Raw genomic sequence first — 25,270 nt, 5'->3', positions numbered from 1 at the left:
TAGATTGTTCAAATGAAAGCTTTATTCAGTATTTTCAGATAAACTCCACTTCAAGAGCTTGCAATATTTTGTAATTGCAACTGAGAAGCTGTTAAAGACAAACCAGATGTTTAACTTTGCAGACAATACTTATGAACTAACGCAAGCGCTTTTCAATCACCCCACTGTTCTTCACTGTTATCTTCAGTTAAGCAAGGCATTAAAGTCCACTGCCTTCAGCCCATGGCCTGTATAATGCTGTTGTCTGGTTTTCGACACAGACTATTTCTACTTTTACAGGTAAAATCAAACCTGCGTTTGCTGACGCTCTCTGGCAATCCTCTTGGACGAATTTAGCCTTTTCCAGGTTATTATTTGCAACACTTTTTGCTTTGTACAGAAAGTTTTGTTCAAGCTATATCCTGAAACATTTCACAAAGCTACATTTCTTAATCACACAAACGGTTAACACAATTTCTAAGTTAAATAATTTAGCAGGTAGAAGGTAAGAGGACTTAAGAGGTAGATACAAGAGAGACTTGAAGAGGTATGGCTGACAGCACGGAACCAAAGGGTTGCCGCAGCGGATAGCAGAAGGCATACAGACAGCTTTTGTACCAACAAGCAAAAGGATTTAAGGGCTGCAAACCCCGTAGGAGGAATGGAATGAAATCTGTCTCAGGAAAACGAATTATCAAGGAAAATCAAAATATCACATGTAGTCAGTCTTGAAATAGCTCGTACGTTGTTTGAAAATAGGTAAGGCTGTACTTTTTCAGGGCGTGATGCAAAGAGGCAGCAGAAGCGCTCGGAACAAGCTGGGATCTGGAGACACGGTGGCCTACATAAGACGACGTGAAGCTTTCCGAAGATCTCGGTAGAGCAGGGGATAAGGTGAAGGCGGACGCTAGAAACGCGGCACAGCGGTGATATGTAGATTTGCATATATAGGAATACTGGAGGAAGACGGTTTGAGGAAGACAGCAATAATAATAAAAAGTACTAAAAAGGGGAAACACAACTCAAAAAGCAAATCAAGGAAACCAAGCAGCATGAAATAGTTTTTTACTCCCTTTCTGAGATGCCAAAATTTGCACTGAAATAACATCTTTGGGGGGAGGGGGTGGTGTAGAAAAAAAAAAGGAGAAATGTGTATATACATGTACGGGTTAGTGAATTTAACTGGGACCCACGTCATGACCAGCTGCCCCACCTTCTAAATCTGAATATCGGGACTGGATGATGCTGCAGCACAGATTTTGTCTGAGGGTCAAACAAAAACCAAAATTTACCCTACTGGGAAAGTCTGGATTTCAATCTACAAATTCCCAGGTGAAGTGTTAAAATTTGGCTTAGCCTAAACAGGAACAAGGATTATTCTATAACCTGAGTGAAATCAAGCAGGTCTCTGCACAGGTCCTGGCATAAAAAATGCCCAACAAAATAATTTTCTTTTTTAGTATATGCAATGTGTTTGCCTCTAAAAGCATCACCAACTTCAGGCAGGCCCTACTGTAAAAACACACAAACCAAAGCTAAGCGTCCTGCATTGCGAAGCTGTCTTCCTAAACAGACGAGACAGGTGAAAGATGAGGCAAGGAAAGAAAAACACAGAGCAGTGAATTGACTTGCTCAAAACCACACCAAAGAAATCATCAGAAATTGCAATGACTCCCCCTTTCTCTCCGACACTCCTTCTCATATTGCTAATAACGTCTACAACAGCCTATAAAGCCAAGGCTGTAGTCCTCACTCCAGGAGCTTGCAATAAAAGCAGGCAAGCAGATAAAACCACGCTGCATGATAGAAAATGGATTAGTCAGAAAACAAAACACTCTTCTTCTGAAAACACTGTTCTACGGAAACAGTAAAAGGCACATTCCTTTGTCAAAAGCCAGCGCAGCCCAAGGAAGGATTAGCAGATGAGGAGCGTAACTGTGCTAATACCTAGAGGATTCCTACCGCAAATTCCAAAGGCAGAAGATTTTGCAGGGAGATAGCACAGAGGGAGAAAGATCTGTGCAGAACAGATGTCCTGAAAAAGCAGCGTCTGCCTTAAATCTCACACAAGGCAGTATTTTTGTATAGAAGAGAAAATATTTGGTTTAGATACACAATAAGGAAATTGAGTGACAGCATGGTGCAAAATTAAACAGTGGCTTTGGATATATCAAATTGGATTCAGCTGGCCCTTATTATAATTTACGCTTACGGACAAAGAATAGACTGGCTTCTCCTCAAACTGACTTTCAGAGGTAGTGGGGAGCGAAGCACTGTATTTATTTGTGAAATGCAGGCTTTAGAAGTCACATCAGCAAAGGCAAGCGTATGGTATTGACACCAACCTTACTAGCAGTGAACAAAGAAAACATTTCATCTTTTTTCCTAATGTTTTGGTTTGTCCGTTTAACACAGCACTTGACAAAGACCTTTGGTTCATATTACAACAGCAGCTCCTCAAGGAATCAAGTTTCGAACACTTTTATTTTCAGATGTTTTTAAACATCTGCTCGAGCAATTTAGTTACAGGTACCTTAAATCACTGCCTATGACTACTTCAATGTGACAAAACAATTTTTAAGGAAAGATGCTAGTATTTTGGGAACCTCACTAGAAGAGGAAAGATGTCCTCCTCCTCGGATATTAAAAGCAGAGCCTACAAAAGAACTACACTACTGTGTAAAACTGTACTAATAAACAATAAAATCATTTTACAGAGATCATAAAGAAATGTATCTACTTTAGGCGTGGTGTGACAGAAGCAGGATGAGTACTGCAGTACAAAACAAATCTGTAAGAAAAAAAACCCTGGGCTTGAACAGAAAGCGGGATCAGCTGTTAACTCAGCAGTTGGCAATGGCAAAGGAGTAGAAAGAGCTAGTTGTACTGGGAAATCACAGGGCGCCCATGGCAGACAGCATGATGCAGTCATGTGAAAGGCAAATGTGGTTTAGGGATGTATCAAGAGTTATTTCCAATACGCTAAGGAAGTATTAGTGACATCACGCGTGGCCTTAATCTTCCTTGAACATAGAGTCAAGGCAAACTCGAGCTGGAATGGATGAAGAGAAGTGCTGGCGGAGCACTGAAGGTCCTGTGATTTCAAAGAGAAAAGACACAATGGATTCAAGAGGAAGAAAAGCTACTTAGCTGAAGGGTAATATTTGTGTAAATTGGGAGGAAATGAGTGTAAACTGGTCACAAACACAGCGAGGCTTCGAGTTAGAACAGGCTCCTAGCTGCTGGAGTAGTGTTCAACTAGGAGTAAGAACAAAACCTGAAAAACCTGTTTTTTAAGAAACCTGACAACCTCTCTGCAGCAGAAAAGGACATTTCTCTTCTAGCCTTGCATGTGAGATCTTTCATGTGGAGTACATGTTGCACATTCCTGCATCTAGGACCGTGAGAGCATCTAGCACCCATCCTGCATCTCTAAATGACAATCCAGAGCTAGGTATTACAGGAAACTTTCCAATTTCTCAAAACAAACATCAGAAGAAATACAACCCCGATGAAGCCAAAGAAACGCACGGGATTAAATACAGTACTTAACTCTCTTCTACACACAGAGAAAATGTCACAGAATAGAAAAACAGACTTCAGTTTCCTTTGTAATACATGATAAACCAGATTCCCTGTCTTGCACTCCTTTCACCGCTGATCTGACAGATTAACAGTCATTTTCTCAATGAAGTTCAAACTCAGCAGTTACCGACTCTGTTTTGCTGTAGCTGCACTCTGACAACTGTCTTAACTGCACCCTCTGTTTTTGACTGAGACTCTCCTGAACAAAACATGGTGAGCTTTAGGAACAGAGACATATTTTTTAACGGAGTCATGATTTGAACCTTTATGGTCCACTGTTCGATACCTAGAGAAGCAAGGAGCGTAGCTATGTTCTTACGCAGCCACTGAATCTTGATGCTGAATGCAGACCAATCCCACCAAGTGAAGAAATCAAATCTACAATCCTTAAGAAAATGTCCAAGCCATCGTGGACAGTACAGCCATCAGCTCTACTTGTCCCTCTTTTGTTTTCCTCTCCTATGGTACTGAGAATGATGAAGCTTCAATACTCTTAGCCTCTCTCAGCTTAGTGAACACTGCAACTATTCAATACATTCCTATAATCAACAGACAAAACCCATCAACCCCAAAAAGCGTGCTGTATGCTGTAGCAGGGCCAGGTCTTTGGAATATTTTTTCATGAAAACATCAGGCAACGTTTTTTTACAGGGAAAGAGACAGAAAGAAAACAAGACCAAAAAAACCACCCTCAAACTCTTGACACGTAAAAAGAAGGAAAAATTCAAGTAGAGAAAAAATAAAGCATAATAGAACAGGAAGACACCATAGAAATATCTACTCCAACAGGGATGGCTCTGGTGCTGTTATTAAAATTTAAGATTCATCAGGTTTAAAACTTCTACATGGGTTTAATACATTTATCATGCATGTACACAAATAATTTTTCAGAACGTCATTTGGACTGAGTGGCACTGATGTGACTAACTCCTCTAAAAACAGCTTTCAAATTGAAATGTTGGCAGTCTCACCACCTACTCTTTTGCAAGCGATTAGCCAAGGGTTAGTAAGCACAGTATTTTTACTCATTAGTTGGGAAACTACTCCACATAAACAATCTTGGGGGATGATTTTACTCTCTAGTACATGCCACTGATCCAGTTCCTCTGTAAAAATAAAAGGTCTGCATCATTTTTGCCAGATTAAGGATTACTACATTCTCCCATACTTAGAAAAGGAGTAAAAAACCTTATGCAATGTATTTGAAACAGCATACACAGAGCAAATCGAACTCAGATGGCATGGTTAAAATAAAAAATAAATGTATTTACAATATTGCATAAGTAATATAACACAAACTTCCATTCCACAATCAATCACATCAAAATAAAATAAAAAAATATTACAACTCACATATTTTAATACCTATAAATCCTTAATTTCTATCCAACATTTTCTTTATAAAAGCCTGTTTAAAATATTAAACTTTTGATTCACTCTAGCTTAAACAGAATCTAAAATGATTTGTTAAGTATTACTGATCACTTAGTCTTTGTCTTAGGTTTCTAGATTTTCCATTTTCAAATTTCCTCTTTTTAAATGTTGGCACTCCTTCTGTCAGGTCTCCAAGGGAGGTGACTGTCTTCTCTTTAAATATCACTGTTGCATCTTCTGGAACCTCTAGCACCGGAGGCGGTAGATTGTCACTCTCTGTACTAGGAAGCTCCAGGTCCACTGTTTCACTGAGAGAAGAGAGGAAAACATAAAAGGGTTAATCTATATGGAGAAAACAACATGGTGTACTGCAGACAGTAACATCGATATTTAATTGTCAAAGCAGCTTTGAGCTAGATGCAGTCTTCTAGCCAAGATCATTATCATGACAAGGATCAAGAAAAAAAAAAAAAAAATGTTCTTTGTTTCTTCTGTGTGGGCTGCTGTAAAAAGTAAAAAACTAAGACCCCATTCTGTACAGAGCTTATAGCATGGCCCTGGCACTCATCATGTAAATAGTCCTGCAAAAGACAACAGGGCTGCATGTGTGTAAATTTATGAATGTTGAAAGATAGTAGTCAGTGAGTAATTAGCAACAGTTCACTGCCCAAAAGCTATTAAGTGGTTTTCCGCTAGCGTCCATCCTTGAGGGTCTGCACAACAGAACAGAGAACAGGCTTACCGAATCAGCCAGTGACCCCAAGTTGGGAGAAGCAGCTTTGGAGAACAAGATCACAGCTAATACTGATCTGAACAAATCAAAGACATCGTCTCAAAGTGACCAATCGGTTTTAAGGGGTCAACAGCAAAACACTGTGTTCTACAAGAATAACCTGTGGCACAAACATACAGTGGAGGACAACCAAACACTTTGCAGAAAATGATCTAAACCACAAGTCCATCAGGAATCCAACCAGCATAACACTGCTGCAAAGAGATACACATTGTATTCCTGGCCAATCCGTACAAGAAATCTTGCAGTACTACTGAGTGTTAGTCTGACGTCAGCTCGTGTGCTATACCTAGTTTCAGGTCCTGCGCTTCAAGGAAGACATCGATCAGCTCAAGCACCCAAACAAGAGTCACAAGAATGATTCCAAGTCAAGCAAGTCAAGAAAATGTGACTGTTGCAGTATCCCGAAAACGTAAACCCCCTGAAAGCGGTTGGCACTGTGCCTAGTCTCAATTTAAAGTAAATAATGAACAACTGCATTTGTCTTATTTACCTGTGTGTTTATCTCAAGCCTGTACATTAATGTACAGACTGATATATAAGGTTCAGCAGCTGAAAGCACTTTTTATTGGACAGTGCCTTCCAAAAACCTGAAAGAATTTATCAGCTCTGGAGTCAAGGAGTGGTTAGCTGGTCCAATACAGGAGGCATTATGTGAACATCATCATCTCCAAGGAAGTGCATCAGTGCTTAATTTAGTCGAACAGTGTCACAACTCTATCTCCTGAATAATTTAGAAATTAAATGCTGGAGAATGGGGTGAGTGTGCGGGAAAAGACTGTTTTCATTCTCTGAAACCTAATTTCTCCAGACTCCTAGAGGGCCCCACAACAAGAAACTGGCCATAAAAGACAGCATGCTTCATAAACAAATGAGCCATCTCAGGCATTATGCAGCAAAACAAAACAAAACAAACTTCCTGATCAAATGCATGTCGTGAAAACATCTGCAGTACATCGGCTGGATGTGGGAGAGAGAGATGGCTTCCAGATTTAAAATTGGCATTGACTAGATTACACGTTTTGTCTTTCATCTCCTTAGTTAAATCATTACAGACGGTGTCTCCCACCACAGTGTAAGAGCCTCCAGGACTTAGCCATAGTGACAGCAGACGAGGTTGTAGTAGATTTTGTTTTGGTTTTGCTTGACTTTGTTTTGAAATGAGAGAAATTAGGGAACAAGAAAAACAGTTGAACCAGAAGTCTTTTACTGCAATACTGGATGAAAGCAAGACAAAAAATTTGAAGTGTCTTCTAGGCTGCGTCCTTCAGGCGAACAGTTAGAGTTAGTACAACACCACAAAGTGCGAAATAACCCACTGTTTGTGGAAGTAACTCAGCCAAACATACCAGGCTTAGGTAGAAATTGCTCAGAGTCTAAAAAAGCATATTCATTATGTCAGCAACTACTGATCCCATAGGAATTAATTCAAAGCAATGCTAACCCAGTACGATCAAGATAAGGTTGCTGGTGGTCCTAGAAGATCAAGATAGATCTTGAACTCCAGGCACACTTAGCCAAACTAATTACTCATCAGAAAAAAACCAGAATTTAGCCTGGAAGCTGGAGGCTCTGAGAAAGCTGCCTGTGCCATTCCAAGACTGGAAGCAGTTGAAAAAAGTCACAAGAGCTCCAGAGGCAGCTGAACCAGGTTGTTGACGGAGACAATGTTAAGAAACATAAGCTTAGAGTAACCACATTTAAATAGTTGATACTCAGCCTCTGAGAAAAATGACGGATGACAACGATCATTTAAATCACCTAATTTACTTTGTACTCATGGTGAACTTCCACACTAAAACCAAAACACCACCACTATCCGCCATGGAGAGCTATTACTTAAAATAGTCACTGTTGAAAGAACTGTATTTGGGCTACGTTACCATGCACTGCTGTGCTAATTCTGCCAGAATTCAGAAGCAAAAGCTTCAGCTCTTGAAAACAAGTATTCTGGAAACAAGTATTATGAAACTAACTATGATAAAAAGATCCTCACCATGGTTCTTCATCTTCTTCTTCTTCTTTAACTGCTTTCCATTTTCCATAAGGGTTGGTCTTGTTAGGTGCATCACTAGAGGTTTCTTGGGAAGCTGATGTACTGTCCTCTTTATCAACAGTTTCTTCTGACTTAACTTCTCGCCATTTCCCATAAGGACTTAACTTTTTAGCTCTGGGAGATTTTTTCCCTTCCTCTGATTCTTCACCATTATCTCCTTTCCTCTAAAGAGGAAAAAACCCACCTTAAGCAAAAATGCCTAAATAAAAACACAATGTAGCTTTATTTTACATCTTTTATTTACTATTATCTACTATTCATACTTTTCAACCAAGAATAACTTGAAGCAATAAACTCATATTGTAATAAAATCTTTAAATTTTTCTCCTTGAGCTTTCATCACATACAGAGTTGAAAAAAAATCTTGAATGTTTCAAAAAATTTAAGTTCGAAAATCCCATCTATCAAGGCTGAAGTTAGCAAGGAGTAGCCAATACAAACTTAAAAACAAAGCTTAGCATGTCTTAAAGAAAAAAAAAAAGGCAGGGAGAGCAAAAATTCACATACGGCTTTCTGTGCATGCAGATACACACACTTTACAGCTAATACCTGGTAGTAGTTTATAATGATGCACAGTGATACAAAAATATATATTTTAGAATTAGCATCTGTCCATTAATACATTTTATATTTAAACTCTCTCTGCCTGTTCTGAACTACCAGTTTCAGAAAAAACATCTGACCCAACCAGAGCCATAATCACACCCTTTATCTTAAGTTTTAAATCTGAAGACAAAAGTATATAATCGATGCAGATTTTGTACCATGTGCTGCCAATGTTTTTCTCAATTAATAAGGAAACTACAACCATGTCATATTCAGTCAAAAGCATTCCCTAAAGGTCTCTTGGCAGTTACATTTACCAATGAAGGTTTGAAGTCGTCCTCACACTGAAATCCAGACCATTTTGTGGGTTATTTCAGCGAGATGACAGTGACCTTTCTCAGAGAACATGACATTTCGTGGAGAATTCAAGCTACTTCTGGTGGGCTGAAGGAAAGATCATGCTTTCTATTCTGGAACAGTGCCACTAATGGGCCAAATAATTAAATAAAAATTCATTTTACTTTCAAACAAGTGCAAACTTCTACTTTCAGTCATACAGTTTAACCTCATTACAATGAGTACAGCCTATCACAAAAGACAAATCATCTTACGCTAGAAAATTAATACTGTATATAAAATAAATCTGAAGAGAAAACTTACCTTGAAATTTGTTTCTGAACTCTGTGCTTCATTTTCACTGTCTTCTGAGTCTGATTCAGATGCTTTGGAATCTGTTTCTGCAAGCTCTTCAGAATGCTTGTCACGTTGACTCTTCTCATTTGAAGATGAAACAAAACCATCCGGTTTCTCCCATGTGGATACTGTCCAAGATATTTGAACAACCAGATTATTTATGTTTCCAATTCTGATCCGTTACTGCTTTGACATTACCTTTCAGGAGCAGTGCTGCCTTATGCAAAAATACAGAAAATAATTTAGCACAACGCTTTTGCCTTTGGTACATTTCTAGTAATAAACATAAACAGAAAGATAACATTTCCCTTCCTAGGAGAGAAACAGTCATGACAGCTGAGTTCACCGTTGAGAAAGCTTGTTTTAATTAGCGCTTTAAGAAAAATATCATGCACAGCGAACTGTGGTCCACAAGACTGTGGTCCCTCTCATCCTCACACAGGACAGACAAATTGCCCTCTCAAGGTGTCCATTTGATTTGGGTTGTCCATTGATTACAAAGACAGGGTAATGTAAAGAACAATAACTGCAAGCCTCAGAAGTCCAGGCAGATAAACCCCTTCCCCGTGCTACTTGGCTTGGTAACATTAGGTCTCTAATTGAAGAGCTGTCACGCAAACAAGGAAATACAAACATCAATCCGAAAAGACCTGAGAGTATGTACAGGATATGACCTCATTTTCAATTAAAAGGCAGTATTTCAGTAAATACACTGAGAGGAAATATTTAAGTAAAAGTTGACTCAATGGTCTTAAAACTGATTTTAGTAACACTAAGACAAAAGCACACCAACTTTCAATCTATAATTTTATATAAGCTTTCAAATGTAGTAAAACTACTATTTTTCCAATTATTTTGCCTACTGCCAAAGAAATCCCTAACTGAAAGCAACACTTAACAGGTATGCGCCTAGACGTATCTTGAAGAAGTAAAGGTGTAAGAAACTGGCAATGACTGACTTTGCATGAATGGAACAGTCTCTTAAGGGTACTGCTGTCATCTAGCTTTAGACAAGGAACTGAGAAAGTTCACTTTCCTAGGTGCCACATACAGCCAGTGGAGTAAGGTGCAGCCTTCCAAAGCATGACTCGCAGGGCTAAGCCTGGAGATATCTGTCTCCTAAGTTACATGCCTGAGATGAGACACTATGACTACCTCCCTCGGTTAAAAATTTGTCTTGCCTTCAGAGGATGGGATTAGCGTTAACAGAACTGACAAGTAATTTTCAAGCATTTCCAAGACACTTACAGTTGTAAGGGATCACTTTAAAATCTCACAAGCCAAAATTTTACCAAATATGATGATTACAAAGACATTCTTCACGTGTCCATGAAGAACTTTAAAAAACACCACAACCAAAGGCATAAAATGTATCTGAACTTAGAAGGCAATGTTTAAAAATAACCAGCATCTCCTCTCCCTTTCAAAAGAAGAAATCACAAATCATTTGGGCAGGGGAGCGGCATGTCAAAAAACTGAAAGGTTTTGGGTTTTTTTCTATTCTTGGCATCATTAGGAATGCCACTTCATACCCAACAGCAGAAGGAAAACTAATAGCCAGCATAAAATCACCTCTCTCCAGAGAGGCATCATTGACCTTAAAATGATTCAAACAGATTTAGAAAACAGATGTCTGTTCTGAGGGACTTACCATAAAGTTCCCCATCTAGGGGGAAAAAAAAAAAAAAAAAAAAAGGAGTAAAAGAAGTAGGAGGTAAGATTCTGGACTCTCTTATCAATGCTATGTTAGCAAGAGGCAAAGTTTAGGACATTCTTATACAGTCCTACATACCTGTCAAAACAAAGTCCTGCCCCATTCTGGTTTCCAAACTATAATTTCAATATATATGTAGAAAAGAAGAACTCATAGTTTACAGTTTTAAGTTGAATGTGTAAAAAAACCTATGAAGCACAAACGTATACACACTGACAATACAGCTATAAAGCCAGCACTGACTTAAGCAGCAAGTATATTTCAACTAAGCTAGCAGCTTAAAAATACAAAACTTAGTAATAGCCTTAAAATGCAGTTATTTGCAAAACAAAATGCTTCTCTGAAAACCCTCTCTTCTGAAACAAGAGCTTAACTGGAAAACAAGCTCCCCTTACCTCCTGTTTGCGTGTTATAGTAATAGGTATGACCATCTTCAGTGACACCTTCTACCCACTCTGCTGCCTAAGAAAAAGATACAGGAGCTAATTAAAAAAAGTTTTAAGGATCAGTCAAAGCATCACTTATAAGACTATTCAACCCTTGAGTATCCTTTGTTTGTGATAATTTTACTCTTTAAAGCTTGAACCCCTAAAGTTGCTAGAAAACATTCCCTTCGACTCAAATGAAATTGAATTGCTTAACTTAAATGTTGCAAATGCACATACACAATTTTTTTCAAACAGTGGATAATTAGTATGAGGCAGTATAGTAAATGCTGCCACATGGTTCAAATTATTATATAGGCCATTATTTTACACGTTTTTTATTTTCCAAAAGTAATCACCCCTGAGGTTGTAATTTCCTGTTTGTGTCACTGTCGTTAGGAGAGATTGATAAAAAATTCCTCTGGAAGACTCAGGATTTTGTGAGGGCTACAGAAAACTAATACCAATAAATACTATCACAAATTAAACATAAACAAACAAAAAAACCCTTCTAAAATTTATCACAAAATGGATCTTCACCCAAAATAACTGAAGAATCAAACTTTGCAGGAAAGCATGCCAATGAATTTACTTCTTTAGTAAAGCATCAATTTCAACAAAGCACTGTTCATCCCTCCTGAGTAATAAATACATATGAAATGTGGCAGAAGTTGCTGGTATGTCTTTGTGGATGTGTAATTAAAATAAAGATGTTTTGCAGAATCAGCCACAGCTAGATAATCAGTCATTACCCACAATTTAACATCTTAAGAATCTGATTTTCATCAACACTTACACATAGAACTACTTCACTGCTCCTTAAGTGAACAAATACTGCCTGCTCCCCTGTATTAGGCAGAAGATCTATGCAGATTCACCATACATTATTTTTGCATTAATAAATGTCTGTGTGTGCGTATACAGACACATACACATATAGATAGGCTTTTGCACACATACCTATATGTTTGCTTAATACTCTATTAAAACTTTGACGTTTTTTAAAAAACACAACAAAATCAGAAGTTAAAGTTCTTGCACTTGCTCTGTAAACAAGAAAAATTCTAACAGTAGGGTCAGAGCAGGCAAAGGCAAGAAAGCCTTCAGTGAGCAAGTTTCCTCAAGGTTTAGCTCTCAAAAGTTCCAGTGTGCTACTGTCAACAAAAGAAGCAAAAGGAATATTTATTTTATGTAAGCAGAAAAAGGACAAAAACCTAGTCTTAAGTAGAACCTATCCTTTTTGTTAGCGTTAGATCCTGAGCATTTCAGATCTGGTTCTTAGACGTTTTCAGCAGGTATTTCATGAATATCCTACTACATAAATGCTAACAACCATGATGTCAATCTAACTAAAGTTATAGGTAGTCTTCAACATGCCTTTTCGTTACTCTGTTATTTCCACCTCTTAGGAAGTCTGAGCAGCAAGCTAAGGTGCTGTAAAACAAGAAGCGCCTGTGAATTCACTCACACTTGCACTACATATTGCAAGCACGCCCTTTAATTTCTGGGCAGTGAGTCCTCATTAAGAGATCTGGAATGTTCCCAATATCTTTAGTTCAGACTAAATAAGGGAGCAATCAAATGCTTGTTTATAGCAATAGCGAAAATAACTCAAGACACCACAAAGTCACCGAGCAGGGTGGAGGGAGGGAGGCAAAATACGGCTATGTGGCATCAGAGAGATATCCGTGGCTGAAGGTCTGCGTTTATCGTATAGCTGAGATGAGCTAACTTCAAATTGTTGCCAAGAAGGGAGCTCCTTCTCTCCTCCAACTGTTCTCTCTGCACCAGCATTTCTCTGATTAGCCAGAGAGCTGACCGCAAGGAAATAAGCCTACAAAGCACCAACCTAAACTCTGATGTCTTCACTCCCTGAACTAGTTCACTGTCAGGGCAAATATGCACCAAGGACCATAAAGATTAGTCACAGGACCGTCTCCTTCAGTGGAATGCTATGGGAAGACTGGCTTATAAATATTGCAAAGCTACGCCTTGACTGAAAAGATAAAGCTGAAGTGCTGGTTAACAAGCTGTGCAAAACCACAGGATAAAGGAATCAGAAAGCCAGAGTAGCATGTGATGGGCAGCTCTGACATGAAGTGTGCAGTCTCTCAGGAATGAGCACTGGATGGAAAAAGAGTGCATTTTGGAGATAAAACATTGCCTTAACAAGAGATGGAATACAGGCAACACTTCACGTACACTTTGTGAATTAATTCAATTGCCTAAAAATATACACAATTATAACCACTTCCTCCTCTGACTGTATAAGTAAACCAGTACCAAGCATAGGCTACCTTCTGAGATGCAACAACATAGAGCTACAGGATGTTAAACACTCTGGAAAAGCCAGGGTTTTTTGATCTCTAACAAAATATCCAACCTTAGCGAACAAAACTGACTTTAAATCATACTGTACATATGACACCTATCGTGAAAATGGGAAAACATAACATCACTTCACAGGAGTGTTGTAAAAATCCTATTTTTAATGTTGTGAAGCACAAAAATCCTGGAGTGGTAAGTATCAGGCGAAAGCCCATTAATAGTAAGAAGAAAGCTTTCTGTCTTTGGACTATTCTGCAAGTTTTCCTGTGCCTTAAATAAGAAAGTAAAGTAATATGCTAAAAGGGTGCTTGCACATTGGTTCCATGACCTTAAGAAACATAGGAAAAAGACAAATTATCACATAACTGTATCCTAAAGCAAATACAAAAAATAGGCACTCTTTTTTAACTATCTGACAATGCAATCTCAATGTTTCCTAAGATAAAGGAGTCTTAACTATTTCAAATGTATAAGATTTAATTTTTTAAATTGCATTTCATTCACAAAAGGTTTCAATTTTACGGCCTGAAGTATAAAAACACAATCACCGCTATCACTTCTCTCCCCTTGATAAACAAATTAGCCAAAAAAGACTTGTAAAGTAAAATTCCAGGTTTCATCAAGTCTATCATAAAACATTCTATATATTCAAATTATGTTTTCCTAAGTTTACTAAGAGCAATTTATCTTCTGCAATCAGAAGACTTGCAAATTGCCTAGCTTATTTCTGATAAATGTTTACAAGGCAAAGAAAAGTATGAACAACATTATTTGATTACCGTTTGTGAGTTTTGAGAGTTGCCTTGGAATCCTTTGGGTTTCTCCCACTGTGATTCTTAAAAAACAAAAACATATTTCACCCATCATTCAATCCTGTTTATGCTTAATAATCTTTAGAAAAAACAGATCTAAAGGGTTATGACACTGGTGTGTGGACACATGAAAACAACTAATATATATACACCTCAAAGGAATATAAATCATCCTTGATGAAACTACGGTATGAAAAATAAACCCAAAGTATCATAATTACAGTTGGCTTTACCAGGACTAACCACCTTCCAGACTCCATTAAACTATGGCTGATACACAGATACTGGACTTTTGGTACAAAAAAGGTGTTTGTTGGTTTTTTTTTTAAAGGGTAGCATAGGCCAGAAGAAACTAAACACACACAAGATTTTTACTTTGTGGAAGTTATCTTGTATGAGGAAAGACTATGGTAAATACTAATGTAAATCCTTAAATTTATAAGAAACAGTTTATAATATTCTCATTAATCATAAAAGAGGGTTGCTTTTATGCTCTAAAGTAGATCATAACACATAGTTCCTGAACAGAAGTCAGTCATTTAGGTAAATCTGGTAAATGTGGAAAGAAACAATTAGACACCAATCCATAACTGGTCTTATTTACTTGGGCACAATCAATTTATTTCGCGTTCCTGATCAGAAAGCTTCTTTAGGAAGAACACAGCTATCTTTTGTATACTTAACCTTTGAAAGGCTAAACATTTCCAGAAACTGTGGAATTACTGCATTCTTCCATTATTAACAAACAGCAAAACCCCTCTGAAGTTCTGGATTCCTAAGTCTTTAATATTAAACATCAAAACTCCATCTAATTGTTCCCATTTTAATAGTTTTAATTTATACACAATTTATATCTGTATTTGCTCCTCACTAGTTTTTACCTCCTGTTCTTGTGTTGTAGTAATATGTATAGCCTTCGGGAGAAAATCCTTGCACCCACTCCTTCGTTTCAATTTTTGGTGGCATTGAGGCATCCTGAGGTGTCTTCTTTTTCTTTTCTTTCTTTTCTTTCTTTTCCTTCTTCTCTTTCTTTTCTTTCTTTCCTTTAGTTTCCACTGTGTTACTTTGAGTTTTACTCTGTGTCGAACTGGGACCTACATCATCTTAAAGAAAATAATACTCCCTTTTTAAAAAAGAGTAATAACCTGAGTTTAAATATCAGTCACTCTTGAGCAATAGCAAATAGGAAATTTTGTTCCTATGAGTATTTTCACTCATTAGTATTACACTTATAGCAGGTAAACTTAAAAGATTATATTCAAAGCATCTTGCATTGTAGCAATACTATATTGTCATAAGAAAGTCTAAATATCAAAAGATGAGTAACATAAAGAGGAAAACTGGAAGGACCAATGAGCTCTAACTATCAACAAAAACTAAAAGAATTATGAAAAAGATAGCTTCTACAGGAGCTTGAAACTACAAACTTTTTTTAAAGGATAATATGTCTTCATATGGACAGAACAAAGGTACTTGCTGAACCGCAAGCTGCGTAGGAGAGTCTCGTCTCCACTGTTTGACACCAGTGGGAACCCAAACTCTCCTACTCAATAGGTACTTTTGTCTCCAACTGGCAAAAATTAAACATAAACTAAGGGAAGCTGAACTGCTGATTCAAAGCACCATGTGTTATCACAATGTTTAATTTTTCTGCTCCAAATTGTATTGTTCCATGGACCAGAGAATAGCGTAGTAGCCGAAAACATTCTGTACTGCAACTTCCTACTACTGGCAATTTGCAGACTCCTTTTTTTTTTTTTTCTTTTTTTAAAAATGAGCAAACACAATCCTGGAGGCCTCCTCTCATGTTCCTAAAACCTAATTTTAGAAAAAACTTTCCTACTCAATATTCTTTCAATTCTGTCTTTAATCTTTTGGCAGCTATATGAACTACCTGGCTTAATTCCAAGCCTTTTCAAATCCTCTTGATAGGCTTTCATTGCAGCCTCCTCCATTGCTGCAAATTCTTTTGACATGTTTTCTTCTTCTTTTGCTTTTTCCAAACTTTTCTTTTTAATCTAAAACAAAACAAAAAACCCAAGAGAATAAATTAAACAAGTCTGATAATGAAAGAGATTAAAAATAAGCATTCATGCAAATAAGATATTTGAGTTACCTCACTAATTCTTTTTGCCACATTTTCTTTATGATTCTTTCCTCTTTCATGAAACTCAATGCTCTTCAAAGCGAGAAAAAACCAAGAAAAATAATACATATTATACAATTTTAATTCAGTTAATTTTAGCTAGTTATGATCTAGTTAGACTAAACTTAGCTGAACAAGCCTAAATGTAACCTGTTCTGAAAACACTTACAGCAAACACTACAGCTATAAAATGGCTATAGGAATTCAGGAACACTAAGAAACATTCAACATCAAAATTATGAAAAATCAGTAACACTCCAAAATGGTATAATAAAATTTCATAGTCTGTATTTGTAAGATTTAAAATTTTCAAATAATACTGTCCAGCACACATATTAGAGACAAGTAACAGGGAATCTGGGCTCCCTCTCCATGCTATCCTTCCAAGTATCATCCCTTGATTATTATTTTTTTTTTTTACCCTCTCTGTTTTCAGGCAAACTTTTAAAAACCATATGGCTTATGTAGTGTTCCAAATATTAGCTATGGTCCTTAATTAGATTATGCTACGCTCCACAAATATCCCATGAACTTAAACTAGTATGCAGGTCCACAGATCTGAGAGAGAGAGAAAGAGAGAGGAAAAAGCAAAGTGGGAGAGTTGGGTAACTAAGGACAACAGAACAGTCCGCAAGCCAAAAAGCTGCCAGAAAGCGTGAAGCTAGTAGGAACTGGAAGGAGTTCAGAAGCTCCACAGGTACAACAGTGGAAGTCCTCACGTGGTTCTCACAAAAAACATCTGAACTCATTTAGGTGTGCAGATGTTAGGTCCCTAAGCCTGACCTAGTAACCCTATAATTTCTCTGCATGAACCGATGTGCAGAGAGGATGCACGTCCAGGGGATGATTCATCTCATTTAAAGACAGACTTTAGAATTTACCCAAATCCCCACCTTTAACGTGTATTTCTCTTCACTGACTACAAGAAACCTAAACCAATTAGCTCACGTGTGTCATTCTGAACTGCAGGTATCTAACCGTAAGCCAGATGAAGCAGAGCTCCAGGAGCTCCCCTGGCATCAAGTCAGGAATGCAAAACTTCTTTCTAAGTAGGAAAGCAATGGGTCTAGTAGTCTGCAAAAGGCATCTGCAAGTCAGAAACACCTTTCTGTAACCCACTAACGTTTCTGTGGGCTGTGTGAAATGAAAGAAACCTGCTTTAAATGCTTATAGTGCTGGCTGTACCAGGCCTACCATATATAAACAGTACGTATGCCAGGTTTTGCTTTCTCCTTGCATATGAAGGCTAGGAACAGGCACAGACAAAGTTTCAAGACAGATCAAATGTTGAGTTACAGAACCTGAAGAAAAAGCAGGATCGGGTATTTCAGTTCTTATCTGTACCGCCAAATAGAACAGCACACACCATCTTGTACGCAGGTATGTGGCTCTCATGTAATATATTTTAAATATCACAAGTATTACAAAGGCATTTTTTAAAAGCAAATTTCATGCATCAATAGATTATTATCAAAAGTTATGTTAAAAGCCTGTAATTCAAATTCCTAGTACTTCAAAATCATTGACATAGTATGGTAGACCATCGTACAGGTCTGTTGTCTGCTATCCAGCACTTGCAGTAATCGCAGAATTTTTTTGGCTGAGATTTCCAGTAATCGGCCCTGGGGAGAGAAAAAAAAAAGATGTATAATCTGAAACAATAGTCAAAGCCACAGGTTTTTATGTATATATATATATAGCTTCAGAAACTAAATTTAGTCTTCTTTGGGAGATTGAGTCCTAAGAGTTTGTTTTTCTTCTTCTTTTTCTTTTTTAAAACAAAGTATGGGGAGCAAGCAAGAGTAGCTATATTAACTACTCTGTCCCATAAAGCACAGTCCAGTATGGGGACTGTGCCCATCTGACCCCCGAAGACTGCAAAATTTTTACAATGGAGGTCATGATACAAGAACCAGAAATAAAAGACAAAGCAAGTCAGAGATAAACAAGGAGCTCTAGATACCCTACTTAAACACAGAACTGTCAAAAACATGCAACTTGCACTATTTTTCATAAAAATGCGTACAATAAATGTTTCTATGTGTAAAACTTTAGATTTAATGTCAAATTCTACTTTGGATACTGTACACAGTGAGCTTAGCAACACAAAGGTGCCATTCTGGACAACATGAGCTACTGTGGGGAACCCTAGAACAGACTCTGACCTGCAGGGTCACAGACACAGCAGTAAATTGTTTGGATGTTTCAGCGTAAAAATGTATTTCTGAACCATGCAATTTTGGTAAGTTGCATATGTGTGAGGAAACTTGGGGAAAACTCTTCAGAGCCAAAAAGTTGGTACATAAGTGTATTTAACAATAAGACAAACAACCCCTCTAATGGCTGTTTCTTCATCAAAACTCGCTTTCTAATGCCAGATGAGGCTTGTGCAGAAATAATTCCTTTTCTCGTTGGCTTGCAACTACAGAAGCAATGCTTTGGTTCAACAGAACACATTCCGACAACAGACTTCTATGTTTTTAAGTTAAAATGAAAAAGATTGAGGGGCAAAACCAAAAACAATTCAAGATTACACCGAGACTATTAAAACAGATCAGTCAAAAAATGAATCTGTGCCTTCCATCTGAAGGTCAATGTACAGAGTTCAAGGAAAATACTTCCTGACATTTTTAGTCAATAAAAACAATTCTTCCATGTATGATTGCACCCTCAAACCCTATGATACGTGCAAGCAGATCTCTAGTAACAGCAACAGACCTCATCGACTCAACTCCTAAAATTTAAACAGATCTCAAAGTATGTTCTCCTACCAGTGTTTAATGTAAAAACACAATTTCTAAGAGGCTACGACTGTTTAAAAGTGTAAGTAAGGATATGCTCTGCAAAAATATATCAACCTATAAGCAGTGCTGTGTTAGCAACGCGCAGCTTTTCAAGCAACTTTCTGGAAAGCTAGAAAGAAGCAGCTGGGCTTCCCCCAATTTAAACAGAAATCCACTCATGCCTAAATGGTGTACTTTAGAACTGGGTGATTACTCAGTCGCACATTTAATTAAAAGGCTTTTTAGATTTATATATCAAAACATACTAGGGCCAAAGCCTGGGAAATTGAACACTCCGGATGGAAAACTAGCCGAGTGGGAGGGAGAAACTCAGAGCTCAGAAATACCTCAAGGCCCTTTTTCCTATTTGAGCTATAGCTCCTAAATTGTTTCTAAATCCTTCGACATCATTTAAGATAAATTTCCAGCTAAAAGCTGGGTTAACCTTCCTAAGGCAATAGACTAATTCTGACAGAAAACATGTAAATTGTAAAAGAGCCTCACTGCATGTTTCAGATGCGCGAGAACGTCTGCGTATTTCCAAGTTTAACCTAACAGAGCTAGTCTCTTCAACAGAACCAAGCGTAAGTGCTAAAATTAAGACTGTACAGCTGCACCCACCAAAAGTCAAGACCTGAGAGTGTGATGAGCGATATTTTCACAGCTGTATTTTCCACCAATTTCTTTCCTAAATGCTACTGGACTTCACACCTGTTGCAAACCACTGTAGCTACACACAGTGTAGCTGGAGAACCTGAGGGCACACCTGGGGCTTAAGTACAAAAATCCAGGTCTTGACAACAGAAGCCTTTTGTCTTCTCCTATCGGTTCTGATAAAGAGTGGAGCTGGCTCTCTGTCGTTACATACAAAATAAATGTAAATGATACTCTGTGCAGAAGACCTGATATCCTGGGAACCTTAAATCCTGTACTTCATGATTAATGAAGTTAATTGTGTAAATTATGGTCCCAATTCTGCAATTTATGACCATGAGGAGTGTTATATGCTGAGTACTTCTCTTAAGGACTTTCCACTTGAGTTCATATCACTTGAAAAAAGAGCAACCTCAGCTGAAATATCCACCAAATAACATGTGCCATTGTAACAACGGTGGAGCCTGCAAAGCACCAACGGTGCTGCAATGGGCGCAAACCAAACCAAAGAGGAGTGTTTGGAAAGGAGCTGCAACTGAAGCGAGCCCCCACTTCAGTGATATGCTAGAAGTGCTTCACAGGCTCTGGTCACAAACCTGAAAGTTAATCCAGATCGATGACAATGTTTAAGTATGGGATTATTTTATTAATCTGCCAAACACAGGCTTGAGAGTAGATGCTGTTGAAGTGGTACAGAGGTCTTTTATACTTGAATAATTGTGTACAAATCAATGGGAAACAGAGTTATTTTAAAATGTCATTGCAGTCAAAACAGTACAGCTTTTAAGACTCCTCATCTTCTGCCTGCACTTACATCAGCAGAGTTAAGGTTGATTCTTGTTTTCAGCTTTACAGCTGGGCCAACCTGCTAATGACCAGAACGCTGACCAGCTAGCCATTGCCACCACAACTGTCTTTTTCCCTTTGCCTAAAGCAAAGAGACAGTCCAGAGTGCATCAAGCCTGGTTTATCCAGGTTCGCAGGGTTGAGGTTCAGCACTGTACACATTTACCCAGGTGTGGCTCCCAAACGAGAGCTCGGTGACACGGACTGGGAGAGGTGCGCAAGTTTCGCTGCGAAGCTCTGCCTCCTGGGAAGGGTTCTGGCAAAGCCCGCTCGGAGCCCGATTGTCCAGAGCTGGCTGAGCAAGTCAGCTTGGCAACCCACTACTGGACACCCAGGGAGCAGAGCAGTGCTGATACAGATGGCTACTGAGCAACTTCTGGACAAACTGCTGTAAGGTTTCATCCAGAGTTGGAAATCCTGTACTAACTTGCAAGAAATTTGTGTCTCCTGAAGAACAGTGATTTTCTTTCAGCTTTTACTGGTCAAACCACTCAGGGGCAGAATGTGCAGCAGTTCAGAGGGCTAAAGGGGAAGGAGAGAAAAAGAGGGCATGAACATCAAATTGTTTTCTTGAAACTTTAGTGAAATGACAGACTCTTTGCTGGAAACAGCTGCAGAGTGCAAATAACATCAATGTTAAAACCATTTCCAGATTTTTGAAACTCATTTAAAACTTCAGAGGGAGTGAAAAGATGGGGAGGAAGAAGTAGAAACTTTGCATTAACAGTGCCTGCCACGTTGGCCATTTCAAAAGATATGAAAATGCTGAAACTCAGAGAGAAAGCTCCTGAAACTCAGGTATTTTTAGTTTGCATAATTCATTTCTTGAGCCACGAGAATCATGCAGCCTACACTGCAATGACCAGGTTACACACTCCAGCACTTCAACCCCATATCTGGGAGCACACAAACGGGACAGGTTCTGTCAATGACATTCAGAAAATAACCTGCAGAATAACTCCAGCAGTACTGGGGTCCAGGGCCCCAAACTGTCAACCTGCGAGCTGCTTCTCATCACAACTTACAGTATTACCGATGTTTTAACAGGTGGTGCAATCAGCTTTCCTCATATAGGGAAGCTTAAGAAACCCTCACAAAGAAGCTATCTTCAGCTGAGACAGCTTTGCCAAGCTTTACTTTGAGACTGGGCTGGAGGTGTTTGTTCCTACCACATACCAGCCAAAATTAAAAGGGTAGTTGGGGGGGGGTGGTGGTGGTGGTGGAAACAAAACAACTGTTTCAGGTGGATCTGAACACAAAAAAAAAAAAAAAAAAAAAAGGAATTTGGCTGTGCAAACAAAATTTAGAAGCATTTGCTTTGAATAGCTCTGTTCTAAAACATCAGACTTGAAATTTGGCAGGGATGCAGGGGGGTTTGTATCAGGGATGTATCTGTCCAAATTATAAGCCTTTGGGGTTAAAAAATATCATACGCATGCTCAGCAATCTTCTTTGGTTTTAATATCTACAACTTCTGAAGACTTTACACAAAGTTAGTATCTTACAGCTTTCTGCAGTTTTGGGCACTGAACAGCTTGCATGTGCATCATCTTCTTGACTACAGGTGTGTGAAGTAATATATAGATTGAAGTTCTTGACTACACAAGGAAATTAATTCAGAGTAGCTGCTGTGTCTGCTCTGTATCAGCCACTCAACAGGACACAGTATTCAGAAATAGTAACAAATTCTATTTGAGAATAGTGTGTACTTCTAAGAAAAGTAATAGGTCTGTAATGGAAAGTAGAAAGAAGGAAAGAAAAAAAAACCAACCAAACACGTATATTTCACAATAGACCCTCCTCCACATGGGAAGCCATTCCAGAACAGCTAATTCCAATTCAAATATCTCAGTATTGCTAAGACCCAAGAAAGCAATGCTAAAATCAGCAGGGAAGAAGGCCAAAAAGGACAAGGTTTTTTTGTACCGTGAAGTAGGTCCCAGTGCCATGGCCCTAACGACCCATGCTCCCAAATAATTCACAGCAATTCCATTCATTCATAGTGCACTAATCCTACCCTAGTAACTCTCCTTAGATACATAACCTTAATTTTCATTTTTTAAAAAAATGGTATTTAAAAATAAGGACTCAAGGAAACAGCATCCCTGACACACCAAGTGCACAGGCCTGTCCTTCTACCTAACCTTAGCTTCTTGGCCTTCTAATATCACACAGAATATACGTCTATATGTGGGCTCCTACAGAGTGGTACTGGATGGGAATTTCATCCACATGAAACAAGGCAGTTCTCTGAAGGGTTTCATTCTTCCGGCCTTCAAGTCCATTATAATTTTGGCCATCCTTCTGTAAATTCTAATTTACAGCCCAAGTGGCTGCTTCTTTTTATTACTACATTAACCCCCTCTGAACAACATACCAATCATAATATCCCACAAGACAATCTGAGCAGAGAGCAGAGTCTGCGGAAGCTGCTCAGTCTGACCTGTACTGGTGCTGAAGATCATTTGCATGTATCTGCTTTGCCAGATCTCTTTTCTGAATTATAAATTATGTAACTTGAAAGGTAATGCTACAAATATTTTTAACAACATACAAGAATGCACAAGACTATCAGGGCAGGCAGCCTTCTGCGTGTATGGAGCACCAACGGACCTCATCTCCCCTAAGTTCAGTTGTCTAAAAGGCGAGATATCGAGTTGTCCAAGTTCTCCATGTCAACAGACGGAGACTGTAATCTCTAGTCGCTGACAGAACGCCACTCTTTCCATCCGAAATAGGTATCCGAGTAGGAAATTGGACTTGATAGGTGCGCGTTTCTTCCTTATACAGGGAACCTAAAGCGAACTGCCTGAGTCAGCCTTCTAAAGTTAAATATCTGAAGTCAGGGGTATCTACTCAGAGCAGAAGTCTGCTGCTGTAGATGCAGAAGAAGGATATGGGCTATGTCAGGAAGAGTATGATAAGAATTAGAAGAGAGGAAAAAAACCAGCAACATAAACTGGGTCAGGAGGCTGTTCAGCTATAATTTTAGCAATAACTAAAATTAAGAACACTGCCATATGCAGTATCAGTCTGCAAGACAGGCTCACACAACCTAACCATCAAATACTTCCCCACAGAAAGATCTCTAGAGAAATTTTTGATACGGTTAAGACTTTTTTTTTTTTTTTCCCCCAGCACGGAAGTTCGGGTGTCTTGAAAAGTAACAGAAACGGGCAAATGCCCCTTAATCAAGACCAACGCTTAGATTTTTACCCCCCCCCCCCCAAGGTGGTCAGGTATTAACGCAAATTCTCTAATTAAACATTGAAAAGAGGTCGCGACGGTGAGCAAACCCGAGGCTTTTCTTCCGCGCCCAGAACCAGAGGCCGCGGTTCGAGGGGGCAGGGGGGGATGGAGGGACAGACAGACAGACAGACACACCACACCACCACCCCCCCCGCTGCAGGAGCGGAGCTGCCCGGCGTGTCTGAGGGAGATAAGGGGCCCAAAGCGCAGCAGAAACAAACAACCGGGAGGCTGGGGGGGGGGGGGACGACGACGGGACACGGGGACGCACGGACGGGGACAGAAGGACCGGAGCGAGAGGGAAATAACTCGGTCAGCGAGGCGGGGGTCTCCGGCCGCAGCCCGGCTGCCCCAAGGCCTCCCCTCACGGCCTGCGGGCATCGGGGCCGGGCCCGTCCCGGCCGCCGGTGTCCCCCACCGCCGCCTTTGCCGGGCCCTCCCCGACCCAGGGCAAAGCGGGGGAGAAGGGGGCTGTTCGCGGAGCTGTGACCGGCGTTGCCCGCTCCCTCCCAACCCCCGGCACTCACATCGCCGCTTCCCCGGCAGCAGCAGCAGCAGCACCGCCGAGCCGCGCCGCTCCCCGCCAGCCGCGCCGCGCCGCTGGGGCGGGCCGGGGCGGGGAGAAGGGAGAGCGGCGACGGGAACCGGGAGGGTTCAATTCGCGCTCTCCTCCTCCCCCGCCCTTCCCCACCTCCTGCCTTCCCCCCGCCCCCGGGAGAAGGCCAGCGCTCTGCGGGGAGCCGCTCCGAGAGGGAGAGGGAGAGGAGGGAGCCGCCGCCGCCGCTCGGTGAGTGCCGCTGCCCGCAGGTTGCGGCGAGCCCAGCGCTCGGGGAGGGGAGGGGAGGGGGGGGCGGACGGGGAGGCTCCCCGTTCCCCGTCGGCAGTGGGCGAGGGTCCGCGGGTTCGAGCCCCGCCACCAGCAGCACCCCCGTGCCGGGCTGTTCCCTGTCCCGCCGCTGCTGCGGGAGACGGGAGGCGGCGGGGTGTGGGGGTGTGTGTGTGTGAAGGGGCTGCGGGAGGCGGCGGGCCCCGGTGCGGCGCCTTCGGGCCGGGACCAGCGGCGCCTCGTCCCGCCGGACACGCCTGCCAAACTTTCTGAGGAGTTCAGGCAGCGCGTGTGTGTGTGTGTGTGTGTGGGGAGGGGGGGTGCGTGGGTGGTGGTGGGGGGTCCTGCGTGCCGACTTCGTGTCTTCCTCCTCCTCCTCCTCCTCACACCGCCGTCGTGGTGGTGGGACAGCGGCGGCTCCGCGTTACCGGAGCGGGGGGGCGAGGGGGGGGGACGGGAAG

The 25,270-nt window shown here is 40.2% G+C and overlaps 2 protein-coding genes across 5 annotated transcripts in view; one reads left to right on the top strand and one right to left on the bottom strand.

Moving 5' to 3' along the window:
- WBP4 (WW domain binding protein 4) lies at nt 1-24,592 on the bottom strand. 3 transcript variants are annotated; one of them, XM_049815864.1, is made up of 10 exons: nt 24,511-24,592; nt 18,001-18,073; nt 16,422-16,484; nt 16,200-16,323; nt 15,187-15,408; nt 14,273-14,328; nt 11,136-11,202; nt 8,994-9,154; nt 7,728-7,951; nt 1-5,246 (listed from the first exon to the last, which is right to left on the bottom strand). In XM_049815864.1, coding segments are annotated over exons 1-10 (1,200 nt in total). In that variant the 5' UTR covers nt 24,513-24,592; the 3' UTR covers nt 1-5,038. The 3 variants fall into 3 exon arrangements, with proteins under 3 accessions (XP_049671821.1, XP_049671822.1, XP_049671820.1); XM_049815865.1 differs by lacking the exon at nt 24,511-24,592 and adding an exon at nt 17,430-17,538; XM_049815863.1 differs by lacking the exons at nt 18,001-18,073; nt 24,511-24,592 and adding exons at nt 17,430-17,538; nt 17,964-17,991.
- An 87-nt stretch (nt 24,593-24,679) lies between these two features.
- Nucleotides 24,680-25,270, top strand: part of ELF1 (E74 like ETS transcription factor 1) — a 93,374-nt gene continuing 92,783 nt past the window's right edge. Inside the window, exon 1 of one of the 2 annotated variants that reach the window (XM_049815855.1) lies at nt 24,680-24,770. The gene's annotated coding sequence lies outside the window, so the exon portion shown is untranslated. The remainder of the gene's footprint in view (nt 24,771-25,270) is intronic. The other variant, XM_049815853.1, reaches the window with a different exon arrangement.

This window comes from Accipiter gentilis, chromosome 13 (genome assembly GCF_929443795.1).
Source record: "Accipiter gentilis chromosome 13, bAccGen1.1, whole genome shotgun sequence".
NCBI classification, from domain to species: domain Eukaryota; kingdom Metazoa; phylum Chordata; class Aves; order Accipitriformes; family Accipitridae; genus Astur; species Astur gentilis.
The sequence above is the reverse complement of the archived record's forward strand: the minus strand, read 5'-3'. Positions and strand labels throughout refer to the sequence as shown.